Below are 19,094 nucleotides of genomic sequence, written 5' to 3'. Positions count from 1 at the left end.
TTTTTAAAGATAAGTTTACCCAGGCCTATTGTGGAAGAAATTCCACTATCACCAAAATAGCACAAGAATAAAGAGCAAAGTGGTACTGTCTAGATGTCTCTAATCCTGTATAGCTTTCATCCAATTTTTAACTGGAACGTGTGAATGCACACAGAAAATGTAACTGTACACATGCACGTACATGCATATGTATACTTAGAGAATACTAATAATGACCTGAAAGAGCAGTCTTTCTAGTCCAAATTCTATGCTGCCTAATAACATCCACTCCCCTATTATTCCTTAAATGGTGGCAGAGAATTTTTTCATTGTGTACATTTTAGGGCAGAAAGTTTGTGCTGGTCTTATGATGTTTGGAGATTTTTTTCATGTATGTAAAGATTTAAATGTGGTCTTATTTAAGTGAGGCTTATGGATTAAAAAAAGACTTCTGATTCACTTTTCCAGTCCCCACTGGAATGACACAGCTTTCCAGAACAACAAAGGCAGACTGTGAAATGGCAGACTGTTTCTCTCATTTTCCTCAACTTAAAGCACTTAGTCTACAACCAAGAGAAGTGCTGAAGCTCCACCACCTACATTTTTTGAGTATTTGAGCAAGAAATGACTTGGTGGCCATGGGAAGACCATAGCATGTTGATACAGTGGCTTCACACTAAGTATTTATGCTGTGGCACACTTACTTCTAAAATCATAATTCTTAAGAAGCTTTAGTTTGTTTGCTTTGTTTTGTGTTTAGTGGCAGCTTGGTTTCCTTCCCCTTCCTTGCCTGTGTTCATGTGCGTATTTAATTTCATGACTCACCTCCCTTTCCAAGTTCAAGTGTACTTGATCCTTCATTGTGCCAGCTCCCAGGTTTACTAAGGTTCCCAGCAGCTGCAAATTGCTATGAGATTAATAGAATCTCACATCTTGGAGTCCAAATGCAGAGTTTTATGCTAACACGAAACAACTACTTATCAGAGACATGTAACATTCATGGAGCATATAAGAACATGTATGCTGGCAATTTAGTCTCTAAATTTTGCAACCTAATGCAAATGAACATTAAGCTTTGACATGTTGGGGACCTTGATATAATTATGCACTGGAATTAGAAGAATTATGAAACTGAATAAAGGAATACATACAACTACTTGGATCCATTACTGTACAAAATACAACTAGATGAATATTTTCCCTATTTCTAATTCTCATCAATGAAAATTACAGATTTAAAATAAAAACTTCTTGGTATCTCTCCTGGTGCTTCTCCTAGCAAGAGGAGCAGAAACTGTCACCAAGATTTCCACAACTGAGGATCATTATGGCTACAACATAATTAGAAGAAAAACCTCAAGAGGCAGAAGTACATTATAAACTGCATGACACATATACATCTTGCTATTAAAAGTTATAAATGTTTCCAAAATTTTTCCAAATGACTTATATTCATGAATAAATGTGACTTTCATTTGTTAAAGTGACATGAAAAAAAATTTAGCAATTTTTACTTCCAGATTTAGAAATACTATGCATTCGATCTACAGTGACTTTCTTTTTAAAATTCGATGTCTCTGCTTTATCTCTTCAATAGGAAAGTATCTCCCGCGTAGTTCAGACTTAATTTTCCCAGTTTCTGTTGGCTCCATTGGCCTCAGAGGAATGAAAAAGAAGAGTCCACATCCAGCACTCACTGTGAAGCTTTCTTAGTTGAGTTCATGGCGTTCAGTGCATGCTGCTCCACCTTGAAACCTTCAGCTCCGGACCGTCAAGTGGCGAGTGTGGAATTCCGAACCCCAAAGTCAGTGCTTGTTTCTGTCAGCATTGGCTTCTCCATTCAGAAGTGAAAAGCAGCAAGAACAGCAAAGGATTCAAAGACGAGGAACGAAAGCAGGTCAAAAACAAAAGGGTTGTGTCTTCCATGAGACAACATTCCCCACAAGGGAAAACCTAAGCTGCTGTTGCTTTAGTGAAGAATTTTTCATTTCCTTTTTTCTTTTTTTTAGGATGAAAGGTTGGAAAAAGTGGACCTTTGAGAGGAAATACTACAGACTTCTAAGTTGGTGAAGGAACTTCCAGCATCACTTGGATACTCAGGGTAAGAGGAACTGGAGGAGATGATATTTTTGAGCCTCTGGAGGGCAATGATTAACAGCAGAAGCAGAAAGGCTAAGAGGCTGAGGAAGATGGACACATAGACATAGACATTCGACAGGTGGCCGGAGGAAGGGTCCACTGACGTGGACAGTGATGTGGGATGCAGCTCAAGGAAAGTTCCGTTCTCCACATTTCCTGAAAATCCAGAGGCCGAGTCAGGCTCTGACATCTTTACAGAGGGTGAGAGATGAGCAAATGTATTATCCGTCAGATTTTCACAGAGAGGTTGAAGAAGGTAGAGCCACCACTGTGTTTTTCACCATGGCATCAGCAGAAGCTTCGGGCTGATAGGTATGCACAACCAAATCCTTGGTTTTTAAACAAAACCAGCAGCAGCAGATAGGGTACCCATCAAGACTGCAAAAATAAAAACAAAAGGGCATCTCAGGGCATTCTTCAGCACATACAACATTTCTATCCAGTTTTTAGTTTTTATTTCAGTAAGGCTTTACGTATAAAATTCACTAGGGAGGAAAAAGAATGAAATAACTCCCCCAGGAGTAAGTAATGTTTATGTCTTTATATTACAATTGATGATATAAAAATGAGCTTTTATTTTCCCTCCACAGTACCCAAGGTGCCAGGTTTCTCTGAGAAACTAAAGATAAAATGGGTTCCATCTGCTTTGATTTCAACAGATCTCAGTTTCTGAGCTGAGAACCCTAAAACTTCTAGCTGCGAACCTCTTTCCTTCAGAAAATTAATTCTACGCATCCTGCAGCTGGATAGCATCTCTCTCCACGGGTATTCCCCTCTGGCACATGTTGGAGAAGCCCTTGACATGCAAATATGTGTTTTGTTGAATGTTTGTAATTCAACTAAATTTTTTCATAAAAGTTTTATCTCTGTGAAATCAGGAGCCATTTTATGTGCTTCTTTTCTTTCAGTGTATCTAGGCAATTTGTTTTACATATTTTAGGCCTTGAATAAAAAATAGGGCTTTATATTGATTTAGAAAATGTCAGATTCATGAATAGCAGGGAATAGAATGTTTGCTCTCAAGAGCCTTAGCTTAAGGTCTGATTTTGCACCACCTTTGGGAAGTGGGGCACATTACCTTCATTTCCTGAGTTTCTGTTACCTGTCAAATGGATTGACTACTGCTCTACATCTTCACCAAGACAGTACACGTGGAAACACTCTGAAGTGTAAGGTTGAACCTAAATGAACTGTATGTGTGCACACATGTGTTTTAAGGAGATTCAACGGGGAATGCTTTTGGTTAGCTTGGTGCAAAGAAAGGCTTTTCACTATATTCAGGTATTATGGAAGCAGCTTGAGGGAAGGGAACCCTCCAGGTAGAACACTCCAGAACCTTCTTGAAGCCCAGAAAGGTTACTTTTCCTTGGTCCTTTTGGCACTAGATCATTTGACTGTAAGTTGCTACTTCTCAATTGAAGTGTACCGGTGAGAGCATGCCTGCTCTGCCCGGGTCTTCCTCTCTTAGACACTGCCAGGCATTTTTACCTTGAGAATTTGCCTTTTCCTTCTCTTCTCCAAATCTAATTAAGCAGCAAATTCTTTGAGTGGCTGACATTTGCCATCATGGCTGGAGCTGAGCAGTGCTAACAATCCTGAGGAGGAGAAAGCACCTCAGGGCTGTCCCTGTCAGGTGTCACACGAAGAAATGAGTCTCAGCTCTTCAGGGTGGGCCAGGCACAATGCCTTAGTAGTTCTTAAAATAATTTGACTCCTACTCCTCATTATGCTTTGCTTGGAGATTTCAGTTCCATTAAGCTCTTGTGGGCTTCTAGCAATGTCAAAAAAAAAAAAAAAAAAAAAATCAGTGCGACTGCCGATACACTACACTGCTACAGCAAACCTCGCTTTTCTCCAGCATGTAAATATTCCAGTCATTCACCTTTAGGGAATGTAGCAAAGCCTTTCTGAGCACGGTGCACAGAAAAAAAAGAACTAGAATAGAAACTTCACAGACTAAGAAAAGGATATTTAAAGTACACTGGTGCAACTAAAGTATGGCTGATGGCAACAGCCTGTAATTCTCACATTTGGGATGCTGAGGCAGGAGGATTCTAGATGTGATGCTAACCAAGGTTGCTTGGTGAGTCTGAGACCAGCCTGGGATGAGCGAGGCTGAACAGCAGAGAAGCTAACTGACTGGACAAGAATATCCTTTGTAAATAAAGTTAGAACAGGGCTGAAGGTTTCTGCCTCAGGCACTGACACCCTTTATATTACCTGGTTGCAACTTTCCTACCATCCTGGTAGTAAGGAAAGCACGTTACCCTTTTGTAGCATGGACAAAAAGGTAAAGACTATTCACCTTCCATTTTCCTCACAGCTAGGGCAGAGAAAGTGAACACTGTACCATTTTTCATATCATAAAACTGAGGTGCAAAAACACTGTGGATTTACTCAGTACGTACAGCTCGACAGTCGTGGAGAAGTAGTCAAAACCCATTTTGGAATCATGTTCTTAATTTTCTCCACTTTGTAGGAAGAGAAAAATGCTAAGACCTGGTTGGTCAGTTCTCTCTGCCGCTTACCTGGGGCAGCCATAGCTAATCTTAACAGTTCAATTTTCCTGTCTGCACAACAGTAGTAGTCATCTTTCCTGTGTCTCGAGAAGGCTGGAACAAATGTGATGCTGTTTATATAGCCCTGCTTAGAAAATCAGAAAAAGCCATCTCTGTAAAGTACCAGTAGCCTGGCAGTTTCTTTTGATTACTTAGAAAGACTTATGATGCTTCAAGGTCTCTGTAGTCCTACATTGTCAATTTGAGATTAGCAGATTACAGATTTGTAGAGGTCATAGAATGGCCCAGAATTGGCTGCCTTTTTAAAAGACTTCTCTCTGCACCCAAATCCACTCACATTTACTAGGGATGAGGCTGCGAGCACACACACAATGTCACTGCAATATCAGATAAATCCATGGTAAAGCTAACAGTTGGGTACCAGACAATCTGTTAAACTATTGTAGTGTGTGTGTGTGTGTGTGTGTGTGTGTGTGTGTGTGTGTGTTACAGAAGTTGAACCCAGGGCTTCACTCTGAGCTACACTGTCCACCCTTTTCATGTTCTTTATTTGAACATCAATCTGGTTTTGGACTGGAGCTTGTGATCATCATGCCTTAGCTTCCCAGAATGCTGGGATTCCAGATGTGGAAAATGGTGTCTCTTTCAAGGTACATATTCCTAGAGGCCTTTTCACTTTCTGAAGGTCATCTTCAGAAAATTTGGGCAAAACCTCTGATCTTCTAAATGGCCTTAGAAGAATGATAGAAAATGAACAAATGAAATCTTGTATCTTTATTTAATGTTTAATAATATTTTCTTTAAATTCCTGTCCTGAATATGATAAGCTGAATTATTGTTTCTAGAGTACGTCTTAATTTAAAATTATATCTACACAAATTTCTTGTCATTGTTCTACTCTGAAACAAATAGACTACATGCATTATTAGAAATTATTTTAATCTGGCATCATTACTTTTCTTTTTTTTTTCAGGTATTTGGTACAGGGTCTCACTATGCAGCTCGAACTCATAGTGACCCTCCTGTTTTCAGCCACCCCAGTGCTGGGATTACAGGAGTGCACCACCATGTCTGGACTCCATTGCTGGCTCAGCATGCCTGGGGCGTGGCCAGTGTGGCATGTGGTACCAGGGATTGAACCTCAAGTCCCTGCACTTGCCTAGGCAGGTGCTTAGTCTGCTGATCTATTTTACAGGCCCTGGCATCGTTACTTTTCATTTCCTTATTGAAGTTCAATAAAATCGGTGTATATCTTCCTCCTTTCTGGTCAGTATTTCACTTGGCAGTGAATGAATACTGCTCAGGATGAGCCCACACACGTGTTTAGGCTTTGTGGTGGGATATCAAATGTGTGTTGTTCAGGCTGATGCTTTTGGGCTGCTTCTTTCAGATAGATTTAAAGAAAAGAAAGAGACCTCATCTTAAATGCATAGTCTTGACCTGTCGCAAGGCAGTGGCACAAACGCACTTTCATATCCGTGATACCTGGAGCCAGGCAGGGATTTTGAAGCCTATTTTTTTTTTCCTGGGCCATGTTCAGAAAGTGATTTTTGTTTGAGAAAGGAAAATGAGATGGCTGGATCACAACATCATAAAGATGACCTGGGAATTGTTTTAGCTCATGATCACCAGCTGTCCCTTGTCTCTTAGGATGAAAACCTGGGGAGCAAAGTGGCCTACTGAATCGAGCACTGAGGGATGTAGCCCAGTGTGGGGGGGAGATGGAGCAAGCACACACGCAGGGCAGATCTTGTTCCCTGTCTGCTACCCCATGACCTTTCTGAAGAAAAAAGCTTATTTCGGACAGGATAGTGATGAGGATCACAATGTTTGTGCTGAAAGAACAAAAGTATACTCTTGTCCTGTGCCTCCACCCCTCTGGTGCTTCCAAAAGGCTTTCATCACAAAGTCCACAGACAGAAGTGCTTGGGATCTGCCACAGACAGACAGCCTGTGGGCTGAGCCTGAAGGCCTGGCTGGACTTCGGCAACACAGTGGTTTATAAAACTCAGCCTACCCGTTGGCCTCAAATGTGGCACAGAATGTGGGAATTTTGGCCTTTTATTCAAACACATCTCTGTGAATAACAGTACTTATAGGGTTTTGTTGTGGTGGAAAACTGGGGCAGACTGCTTTGTCCCCTTGCAGAGGTTCTTTAAAGGGTGACTCAGCTGTTGAAATCACAATTTTACCCCAGGGTTTCATCAGTGTGGCGTCCTTTTTGTTATATTCCAAGAGGAGGTTCCCCAAAACCACTAAGAATGGTGCTGTAAAGTGTCACCATGGTATACTTTTTCCAATAGACAGATGTAAAATTGAATAGTATAATGTAACCCATGCTTTTAGACAATGTCTTGGATCGCTTTCTCTGTGGAACACACAAAAACTCCCAGGGAACTCACCGCACCTGAGCAAAACTGTTTTGAGCTTTCTACAAAATAATATGCTTTACATAAAACCCTGTGGCCATTCCTTTGCATAATTATCTTCTCTTAATCTTTTCTGCCTTGGCTTTAGGTCATGCTAAAGGAGAGGAGACAGGTGCTGATGACGTTTTCCTTTTACTGCAGGCTCCGAAGGTAAATCTTTGCATGCACTTCTCCCTGGGCCTGCAATAATCACAATAAAATGTACTGTCTTACAAGTTATTCGTCTTGAAGATGATTCAGCCCTCTGTGTGTTTGCCTTCTTGAGAAATGCCCCTTACATAGCTGCACAATGCTTTGGGAGAGGAAGATTTTGGGTGGACTCTCATTATGATTCCTTCTATCAGCCCAGCAAAAAGCAAAACCAAGTTGAGGAAATAAAGTGCTTCTATCTGCTATCACACACTGAGACAGAAGGCCATATTCTGAGAAGAAACACAGAGAGATGGAAATTCTGAATAGTGCCTTGGAATTTGTGGACCTGAATAGAATAATGTAAGATGAGAAATTAGAATTAGCAGTCCTTTTCACCTACAGTTCAGATAAATGTTCATAAAGTAAAATCAGTAAAAAACTTTCTTATCATACATAAGTTAAAATTACATAAATGACAAAATAATAGCTTGGTATTGGTGATTTATTTTAACCATCAGTTCTGGGGCAAGTCATTAGGTTCCTTTAGATTAAATCCAGTCTTCTCTGTCTCTTTCTCAGTGATGATTTTTGTCTACCTGGAATACTCTCAGGCTCTGTAAAATATCCCACTGCCCATTTAAAAAAATATTTAATACTTTTAGGTTAAACAACTTATTTTATCCTAAATATTTAAAAATTAATTATCCAAATAAGGTATAATTTACAGAGTGTTCAGAATATGCTTTAATGATATACAAAGCAGACTGAGGGAAGTTGAAAAAACACAAGAGAGCATGGCAAAAATGGATATGAATGTACCTGGTTTCATCTTCTACTTTGTGTAGTTTCAAAAGTAATCATAGGACAGGTCCCTTGCATTGATTCAGCACCAGTTTTGGAAGGAAAATGAAACTGTCATTCTTAATACATTGTGGTATATTTATATTCCATGGAAATATTTTATGTTCAGTTCATTGCCTTACTAAGAATAATCGTTTCAAAATTATACTATAGAAATTAAAAATAATACAATCTTAGGCCCTCTTGGTTAACACAATTAGTAAACCAAAAGGACAAAATAATAACTTCAAGGCTGAAAGGGGCACACGGCAAAGCAACATTGGAGAACTCAACCTTCCTATCAAGAAAACGCTCGATCTAGGTTATTTTCCTCATACACAATGGATACAGAGCATGGTTAATCCAATTCCACTCTCTTCTTTGGCATCTCAATGGGAAAGAACATTAGCAGCAAAAATACAGAAACCCTGACTACCCTTGGTGAACATGGGGCAGAGAAACCCAGAGAAGCTACTGTTTTCTCACCTAAAATTGTAGAAAAAGCCAAGCTTTGAGAGTCTCTTTTTAAGCCCCTTCCTTGCAAACAAAAATGTTTCCATTTTAAGTGTAAATTTCAAATTACTTTCTTTTGGCTGAAAAATAATGTTTTAGTCAGAATTTCCAGAGAACCTGTGCCAATAGCATAAGATTGTTTACTTGGCATAAGACATTATCTCAGAAAATAAATAAACACATAAACAAGCAAATAGAAATAGACTCGAGCTGTGTGTGGTGGCACATGCCTATAATCTCAGCACTTGGGAGGCTGAGGCAGGAGGATCCCTGTGAGGTCAGCCTGGGCTACAAAGTGAGTTTAAGGCCATCTTGAACTGCATAGTGAAACACACACACACACACACACACACACACACACACGCACACACACTTTCTCTCTCTTTCTCTCTCTCTCTCTCTCTCTCTCACACACACACATGCACGCACACACACTTTCTCTCTCTCTCACACACACACACATACACACACATCAAATTGTAGAAACAGTCTTGATCAGAAACATATATTCATTCACCCCCTTTTAGTATTTTTCACTTTCAATCATGTTCACTGGAATGTAGGCAACATGAGCAGAAGACTGGTGGGAAGTAGAGGAAAGGAGTTGAGGCTGGGCACCCTGAGTCATGTGGAATGGAGATCTCTTGACAGACTGCGACAGGGAAGAGAAGCAACCCGGGATGCTTGGGAAACAGAAAGAATATCCACACAAACCAGTGTGGAGAAACCACCACCATAGCCTTCATAACAATGTAAATTATAGCTACTGATATTTGTTGAATAAAAAGCACGTGCTACATGGCTGACACTGACAAAGGATCTACAAACTGTGGTACAGGGTTCCAGGGTAAATCCTGAGGGGATTTGACCGACCTTGTCAGATACAAACGTTACATTTCTTGTTAGATAGGTCTTGCTTTATCTTGGTCTTAACCATCCAGCAGAAAACTATAAAAATGAGGTACAAACAGTAAAGCCACATTAACATGCTGAGCTATAAAAGGCTCAAGTCAACAACTTCTGACATTGCCAGTCCTGCTGATAACCCTCAACTATTATGGACTGCTGAACTATATTGGATTACTTTGATGGATTCACGCACCTGCAATATTTGAATGACAATGGAATACCCATCTCTGACAAAAGTGAACAAAAAGGGGATATAAATGAAGGACCATTTTTTTCCCAAAATTTTATTGAGAAATAAATAGCAATGAGACAGTTTCAAATCAAATTGGTAGGAGAGTTCCAATAATTAACACATTGCATACTGCCTTCCTAGTGGTTATTTGTTGTATAAGATGCAGACATGATATCCTATCTACAAGCACTATTAGAACCAATCCCTTTATTCCTTGAATTAAGAGAATGTAGCTATATATCTATCCTAACCATTTTGAATATACAGATACAAAATGGTCATTCATCTGTATCCCTTTTTTTGTTTAGTTCTGCCATTTAAATATTATAGGTGTGTGAACTCAGCAAAATATTCCAAAATAGTCCAATAGCCCATAATAGTATTGTGTCTTCCACTTGACGGGCAATGTCAGAAAGCTGTGGACCAGAGTCCCCTACAGCTCAACATAACAACATGGCTTTACTTCTTTTTTGAATTTTTATTTTTTTATTGAGAAATAAACATGAATGAGACAGTTTCACAGCTGATTAGTAGGACAGTTTTGATAATCAATACACTGTACATTGTTATCTTCTTAGTGGTTATCAAGAAGATAACCACTAAGTTATCTTATAGTACAAGGAGCAGACAGGATATTCTGTCTAAACCCTGTTAATACACCTCTTTCTTCTCATTGAATTAAGCGAAAGTAGCTGTAAATTTATCTTAACTGTTTTGTATATATAAATACAAAATGATCTTTCCTTTGTATCCTTTTTTTTTTGTCCTGTCAGAGGTGAATATTCTATTGGCATCTAAATACTATAGGTGTTTGAATTCAACTAAACATCTAACACTGCCTAGCAGTCTATAATATTAGTGGGTTGTCCTCAGAAGTTATTGACTTGAGCCTTTTACAGCTCATCGTATTAATATGGATTTACTTTAAAAACCTCATTTTTATACTTTTCTTCTGGATGGTTAAGACCAAGATATAGTAAGACCTATATCACAAGAAATGTAACTTTTATATCTGATAAGGTCAGCCAAGTACTCTCAGGATTTATCCTGTAGTCCTGTACCGCCTTTTGTACATCCTTTTGTCAGTGTCTGACATGAGGATGAGTCACGGCCATTGCTTGACCAATTTGCTCTCTGTGAAAGCGTGAGAAAATGCTTTTTCTCTCCATGTGACTCTCCCCAGGCTCACTTTACTTCATTGAACACATTCCTCTGTGGTTGCATAATCTTCTTTATCAGAAAATTTGGAGCACAACTGAGTTACATGTTGTTACAGTACAGGTTCTCTCTTGAAAGTTTTTCTTTTTTTCTTTCTTTTTTTTTTTTATGGAACCAGGGATTGAACTCAGACCCTTGCGCTTGCCAAGGAAGCACTTATTCCATTGAGCCATCTCCCAGGCCCTGAAAGACCATTTTGTAGTGAAAAAATATATACCTGTATATACAAAATAGTCAAGATAGATAAACAGCTACTTTCTCATAGTTCAATGAGAAGATTTGTACTAATAGTGTTTAGACAAGATATCATGTCTGCATCTTGTACTATGAATAACTACTATGAAGACAATAATATGTAATGTATTAATTATTGTGACTGTCCTACTAACCTGTTTTGAAACTGTCTCAATGCTATTTTTTTCTCAATAAAATTAATATAAAAAGGCACATGCTAGTTCAGGATGTGTGTTTGTGTGTGTGTATACATGTGAGTGAGTATTTTCACTAATCTGCACAGCTCCTAAAGATAGTTGTTATTATCTACCTCACCATTTTAAAAGATGAGAGCATTACATTTCAGAGAACTGAAAGGCTTGCTCAAGGTCATGCAGCCATTTAAAGGCAGGACTAGAATTAAAAATCTGCGATTCCAAGGGTTATGTTCATCACATTGCCCTCTGGGAGGCTGATTTGAGGGTACCTTTGAGACTTGCAGTCCCTGGGGCTACTCATGAAATGCCTCTAATGTAGACATGTTGGAGGAGTGCATGTTCCTGCCCCTTCTGAATATATGAGCCGTTTTGGCCAATAAAATGAAAGAAAAGTGGCATGTGTCACTTTCCATAGAAAAGGTGCAGCCCAGTGTGAGAGCCGCCTCGTTCCTTCCCTGTGCTGCAGTGGCCCTGTGTGCACCTCTCAGTTCCTATCAGTCTGATCTTTGAATGGCTGCAGTCAGTGCCTTCACCTTGTGAATCAAACAGTGGGTGGACTCGTGTTACTCATCAAGACTGTTTCCACAATTGAAAGAAAACACTGAGCATACAACCTTACAAGGCAAGGGGAACAGTTCAACCTTAATGACAAACAAGGTCAGGTGCACAATCCCACTGACACAGCATCAACAAGAATAAACCTTTGTTGCTTTAAGCCACCTACTGAGAATTCTTATTTTTTGGTATCGTAGTCTGCCTTCTACTGACAGGTATTAGATCTCTTGACAGCAGCATTCATGAGGGGCCTCCAATCAGTGCAAAATCAAGCAAGAAGTCAAATTCTGAACAGCAGTTGTACCAAATGAATATGTAATTTACAAATTAGAACAGCTAATTAATACCTATTAATACAATAGTATGTTAAATCATCTAGTAGGTAGATTATGAATTAGTAGCTAAAAATTCTGAGATTAGCACTTCGATGGACCATACTTCAAGTAGCACTTTGGATGGATTGTAGACCTGGTAGTGTGAGCAGCAATATGTTAGCAGTCTCATACCAAAGTTCTAATTCAAAAAGGATAGATTCCAAGGCAATAGGAAGAGGAATTGTTATGGTTTCTGTCTAGATGCCCTCCAAAGCCTCATGCAGTCAGAGAGTTTGGTCAGAGGTGGCTGAATCTAGAGTGTGCAATGCTGGGGTTAAGAGTGTTGGGACCAAGAGCGGATGGTGCTCGATCAGTGCACAGACTGGATTGGCACCGCCCTGATTCCAGCGGTCTAGATATAATATAACAGTGGCAGAAAGATGCTGTTAAGTCCCCTTGTTGCTTTTGCTGTCTTCTACTGTCATGAAAAGTTGCCCCTCTGCCACGTGCCACCCTGTCTTGGAGCCAGCTGATTATGGACCGAAACCTCCACAAACTGTGAGCTAAAGAAACCTTTCCTCTTTTAACTTTGGCTATTGAGTACTTTACTCAGGAACAAGAGAAAAGTAACTTAAAAAGAAGTGAAACCAGATGAACATTAAAAGAATCAAATGTGACCTCTTGCTATTCACTGCACAACTAATTTCAAAGATTTATTGTGAGCCTAATTTATTCTTTTCATTTGTAGGCCCTCTCAATATTAACTTTCCACTCTCTATAAGAACAAGTAAGCAACCAAAACCAAATGGCAATAACAATAAAGGGAAAGATTTTTCATAAAATCAAAATCAGGGTTATAAATTTCAAAATCAAGAAACTGTGGTACCAAAAAGCAAAGTGTATTTTGAAGGTTGTTGTCTGTACTTGTGTCCTTCTGAAAAAGGTGTGCAGAGAAAGACTGACTGGAGACAGACGCTACAAATTTGGAGCCCAGGAACCCACACCCTTTCTTCCAAACTCAAATTCATGCTCTGCTGGCAGCCAAGGTAGACAGTCAACAAAAGGAAAGTAGACAAAAGCCAAATGTTCACAGGTTTTTCATCATATAAATAAAAATCTTTGTTAGAGTTCAATGGAAATATTCAAAATAAAAATTGGTAGTGATAAGCAAAAAGAGAACAGTGTGAAGGATTTTGGAAAGTCAGTGCATTAAACTAGACCAACCGTGTTGGCAAGGAGTCCTTCTGAAAGCCAGAGACCTCCATCCAACGCAGCGGTTTGCCACTCATCCTTACAAGCAGTGCCCTTTATTTAGCATGCTTATTGTGAAAACCAAGGTAGACAAGCTCACTGGAGAGTGTTGGAAATTACAGATGCCAAGGCGTATGGGAGAATGGCATTGGTCAATATTTTCTTTTTTGGTCAGGGTGCCTTTAATTTAAAATGTATCTTTTTATAATTTGTGTAATATTCTATATGAATGCAAAATATTTATGTGTCAGGAATCAAGAAGATACACCGAATGTCTGCTATCTCTTTACCTTTCATTACAAAGTATGTGACAGGGGCTTACAGTGTAAATACTAAATCCTAAGAATTTATCCTCCAGAAAAGAAATGGGACAGGTTTGAAAGGTACATGCCCAAGGATGTATTCTGTAGCCCAGTGCTTCTTCATCTAAACTTCTGGCTTGAATCCTGGAGGTTGGAATGTTGGCTAAAAGCAATCCTGTCATGCATGCGCTCTACAGCTTGAGCTTCTTTGTCATATTCTCTACACCGTTAACTAATATGCTTTATTTTTATCTTTCTGTCATTATGATAAATAATAAATATCTATAAAATTAGACTTATAAAGATTTATGTTACAATATTAATATAATAATAAAAATGTCCATGAGGTAAGGGTTGGTTAACTAAGTGATGGAGGAATCATACAATGCAGTATTCTGATGAAAATGAAAAGGATTTCATGTTAGAAAACCTAGAAAGATGATGGTTATGAATAGCTAAGTCAAGAAAATAAATTTTAGATTTAATATGATTCCATTTTTGTAAAACAAATACTACTGTTCCTGCTACACACAACTTTAGATTCAAAAACAAAATGGGAGGTTATGCACCAAGATGCTAATATATGTTTCTGTTAGCAGGTAGCCAGGTGGATGTGTTAATATTCTACTTTGTGCATGTTGTATTTGAACTTTGATATAAAGAACATGTTGTTTTATAGAAAAAATAAAAAGGCACTTTCCTAATGAAATAAAATTTTAACTGCAGCATGCACAGTGAAAATGCTGCCAGTTTATAACTTCAGAACTCAATTTTTTCTCTCCCTCTCCTCCCTTCTTTCTTCTTCTATCCCTTTTTGACCCCCTCTTGCTCTTTCTACTCAGTACACCTGCATTTAACACAAACCTTTGAAATGCTTCATCTGGACCATTTCTTTCAAAGTTTAAGACTCTTAGGCTGAGGTCTGAAAGCCTTCCCAGTAGAGCTGAATTGTATTTGAGTTAAAGCTATAACCATGTTATTTAAGAAAGGAAAGGAGTACATCCTCTGTTACAATCCTGGTCACAAAGGAACTTAAAAGGAATAAGAACATAACCTTTGCAATAATTGATAGATTATTAGAAGTATATTATCAGATACTTCTAATCATTATAAGATTACCGTGATAACTAATTAGGAAAGCTGTGGTTTTGGCTTCTTCTGGGGAGTGACTCCACATGTTGAATGAAGGGAGTTGGTGCTTTAACCATGGGTTAAGGCATCTTGTCTTTCTGAATTTGAAACCAATGTTTTCAGACATATGTACTTCTGTTTCCCAGAAGAAGTTAAAGTTCAGTTCTGTCATCTTACATATCCCTGTAACTACTGTCAGCCTATATTTTCCATATCGTTTCACTATTGTCAATAACAAGACCAGCATCAACAACTAAACCCATAGCATAAATTGCTAAATTGTACTGAATAATTTCCCTTCTTAGTTTAATAGATTGGAATTTAAAAGTTAGTATCTGATTAGATGTTAATGATGATCACGTTTCTGATGTGACTGTGGAGCTTGGAAAGGCTGGCACTGTTTTGGCTGAACTGGGCCACTTTTTGGTCACAGATGCTGTTAAACTGTATATGGCTAGTTGAAATCTCAGGATTTCTCTTTCCTCAGTCTTGTTCATTACCAAAACTTAATCAAAGATCAATAAAGCCTTTTCTTGGTTTCAAATGTGAACATGAGTGTGGCCATATTTATAAGCAACTCCTGAAGAAGACATTCTTTGTCTGGAGCCTGAGCTGCTCAGGACATACCCCAAAGGTCAGAATCAGGGCTGAGGCAAGCACAGAATGTGGCTCAGTGGGCTGTCATCTCACATGTGAAACGACCACTGAGTGTCCAGATAGATTTCCTGAATTCAAGTCAAAGGCCGAGCCACGCACATACACCAAGGACTTCTTCACTTGAACCTCTGGCTTGAGTCCTGTAGGTAGAAGTGTTAGGAATGCCGCCAACTCAGACACGTACATCTTGAGCTTCTTTGTTGTATTCCCTAGGCCATTAACTAGTGGCTTTGTTATTTTTCTTTTGCCTATCATTAGGAACAGTAATAAATGTCTACACAAATAGGCTTATGACACTTTATATTACTATAGTAATATAATAAGACAACATGCTCCACATTTGTGAAAAATCTCCCTAATAACTAAGTAAATATAAAAATCATTATATAGAAATGAATATTCAAAGACAAACAAGTGGAGGGAGAGGAGTAATCCCATAGAGAAGTATCATCAAATTACTTTAGCCTTGATCTAGAACAGATGCCAAATCAGAGAATTTTGCCTGCAATGGGTTAATTTTTCATTCTTATAATGAATGTATGATTTCAAGTCTACATAATGACTTGTATGATTAATCATGTTTACCAATCAACTCTGCCATCCTTCATCTGCCCTCATTAATAAAAGATAAGAAAAAAAAAGAAATTCAAGATCCTGTAAATAAGTCCTCTGGTTGATTCATTACCATACATAACCACCTCATTATTTATCTCTTAACCCCTGAAGTGCTAATGGGTATCAGAAACATCAAGTAGCATTTAGTGAACTGAATTAATTATTAGCAGAGGAAAACAGAATTGGCCTTAGCATGAGACTTCTTCAGTGGCAACTTTAAATGTGTATTGAGCCTTTTGATGTACTTTGTTTTATGTACAGACATAAAGAATGATAAATTAATATGTTCCTCAAACTCAAATCACAAAAAGGGAATACCCAACCAACTTACTAGAACTCAGCATTCCCTGCACAGTTCTGAGGTTAGTAGATGGCTGGCCATCCTCACTGTGCCCAGCATTTGAAGGTGACTAGGATACGGCTGGAGGAAGTGTCAGTGTCACTGGTGACAAGGCACTTCACTCTCATGCACTCCAAAAAGCCATCTGCATGAGAGATAAACAACTAGCCCTGCATGTAAAGGGTGACCTGTGTGTGGTGGTTGTAGGGAAATGATGTTCTCTGCTCAGCAAAAGTATATTTCATCACAAAAAGATATTTAAGATCCTCTGTATGCTGTCTCACAAACAAGATAAAACAACCCTACTAGCTGCATAACTAAGCAAATGAAATACAGTATTGCCTTTTTAATATTTTAAAGGAGGATGTATAGAAGTAAGCAAAGCTTCTTTGAAACGATTGTCACTTATCTAGCCTCTTTTCTCTAGAAAGGCTACCATCGGAACAACAAATATGGGAAATCTAAAGTGAAAGGTCCCAGAGAAACATCTTCAGGAGTGGTCCCAGGATGGGCCGCAGCACAGTCCCACTGCCCATTTCCCTGCCTTCTGCACCTGTGTTAAGGACCTTACCTAATGCAATGGCTTTGAGATGTCCTCTGGCCATTGCATCTCATGATCTATAGCAAACAGACAGACAGACATAAACTCAGATCTCACTTTAGGAAAGCAAAGCAAAGCAAAACAAAACAAAACAAAACAAAACAAGACAAAAGACAAAACAAAACAAAACAAAAAAACCAAAGAAAAATGAACAGGCAGAGGAAATGGAGGACAGTAAGAAACAGACCCAGTCTCTGGGGCCCAACGCTAAATCCCAGCACCCACAGGGACCCGGCATTTGGTGGCTGGTGGCAGTAAGAGCTCATTCACAGTCCCCACACCTGGTTCTTAACAAGATGTTTCTGTGAATGAACGGGTCTTTCTGCACCCTAGAGGACAGCACATTACGCGTCCCTCTTAATAAGATCTCAAGTCATTTGCCTATAATCCTCGAGTCTTGCCTGGGAAACACAGAATTCCAGTGTCTCATCAGACCTGGGAAAGACGAAAGGTCGCCGAGGCGATTACTTACTGGGTTTGCAGGGAATACAGGAAAACACTACCAAGGAACGCGTGCTCTGCGCCAGGAAAAACTTCTCGAGAACTGAAGCCACCAGAAGACAGGCAAAAAGAGTCACTGGAACATGGCAGGGAGCAAAGGCCGTCAGTGTGTGAGTGGCCAGTAAGGGACAGATGAGCCTAGAAATTCACAGAAGCACAAAACAAACACAAGAATGATCACACCCTATCACAAAAACCAAACAAAAAGCGCCTAGAAGCATACTGCGAAGTGTAGAACTGTTTGCTCTTGCACGGAGAATCAAGCTTCGCAACTGCGGACACCAGAGCAGACCTTTCTGGCTGCCTGTTCCTGGGGAAAAGGAACGGGGCCAAGGACACTGCGCGCTGGGTCCCACGAGGTCCGGCTGTAGCCGGAGTCTTCCTAAGCCCTTGCGTGCTGAACTGCCAGAGGCTGCTCCGGGACCCTGAGAAAGCAGCCCACTGCGAGGATAGGTGGGTGGGCCGGGGTTTCTATAGCAAGAAGCCCGGGGAGAGTGTGGAACGAGGCTCCGAAGCCCAGGGGACCCAAGACCACCCCAGAGGAGGAGTGGGGGAGCTCCGTGCACAGGGCGAGCCCACTCAGGCGCTCGCAGCATCCCGTGCGCCTTGGCTCCCGACTCCTCTCCTCGAATCGCTGGCATGGTCGGGAGCCCCTCACTGACCTGCAGGTCTGAATGTGTGACCACCTCGGCCAACCTCCGGAGCTGTGAGTGTTGTGGCGACCCTGCCTCCGCGATGCGTGCAGGTCCTCAGGAACGCAGGGCTTAGGGGCGCGGCGCTGGCCAGCGCGCCCAGCAGCAGGCGCAGCGGGCCGGACCGGGGCTGCCAGCTCTGCCCAGCCCGCGCGGTGCCTCCGCCCCTCGGGCCGCACAACCAATGGCCGCCAGCGGGGCCCCCTCCTCACCGCCCCCCAGCCGCTGCTGGCGCGGGCGCTCGGCGCCAGGACAACACCCCGCTCCGGCGCGGGAGGAGCTTGCGCCACCGTTGGAAAATCCTGGAGGTTGAGGAGGCGTTTGCGCAGGGAGCCCCATCTGGGGAAGGCAGGTGTGGTTAACTTTTACGTGGGTATGCGAGGTGCTCATGCACTTGCTTTGGGACACAAAGGCTTCTCTGTAGGCGGAAACATGTACCTCTGGCCAAGTTCTTCCTATTTCTTCTATGGGCCCTACTCTGGCCAGCCCTGAACAACGACCCAATGGTGCCATCGCCACGTACCTGGCTCTGACTGAGCTGCGAGGGCCCTCCGCCTCCAGTCTTCCTCATTCATGCTAGCCTCCGAATCCTTTACCAAGTCATCAGACGAATGAATAGGATTGCAGTGGCTCTGACTGCCGATCATGAAAGTCCCCGTGGGTAACTGGCACAAAGAGAGCCCTCTGTCATAAAGGCACTCTGGGAAAGGTACCTTTAATTGAGATGTCTCCCTTTCGTTACTAGTCAGATTGTGACCTTCCTCTCAAGATCTCTATTCTATTTTTGCAGCTCT

The 19,094-nt window shown here is 40.6% G+C and overlaps 1 protein-coding gene across 1 annotated transcript; it reads right to left on the bottom strand.

Annotated features, from left to right (window-relative positions):
* Positions 1 to 1,984: 1,984 nt before the first annotated feature.
* Sertm1 (serine rich and transmembrane domain containing 1) lies at positions 1,985 to 18,348 on the bottom strand. The gene is made up of 2 exons (XM_004631091.2): positions 18,271 to 18,348; positions 1,985 to 2,496 (listed from the first exon to the last, which is right to left on the bottom strand). Exon 2 carries the CDS (start codon positions 2,306 to 2,308, stop codon positions 1,985 to 1,987), a length of 324 nt encoding a protein of 107 aa, XP_004631148.1. The 5' UTR covers positions 2,309 to 2,496; positions 18,271 to 18,348.
* Positions 18,349 to 19,094: the final 746 nt, after the last annotated feature.

This window comes from Octodon degus, unplaced genomic scaffold (assembly GCF_000260255.1).
Source record: "Octodon degus isolate 3935 unplaced genomic scaffold, OctDeg1.0 scaffold00038, whole genome shotgun sequence".
Lineage (NCBI taxonomy): Eukaryota > Metazoa > Chordata > Mammalia > Rodentia > Octodontidae > Octodon > Octodon degus.
Note: the sequence above shows the minus strand (reverse complement) of the source record. Positions and strands in the feature narration are given on the sequence as shown.

Excerpts from the sequence above, each read along its gene's own strand:
- Sertm1 (XM_004631091.2), bottom strand. The coding sequence starts at position 2,308 with ATGTCAGAGCCTGACTCGGCCTCTGGATTTTCAGGAAATGTGGAGAAC.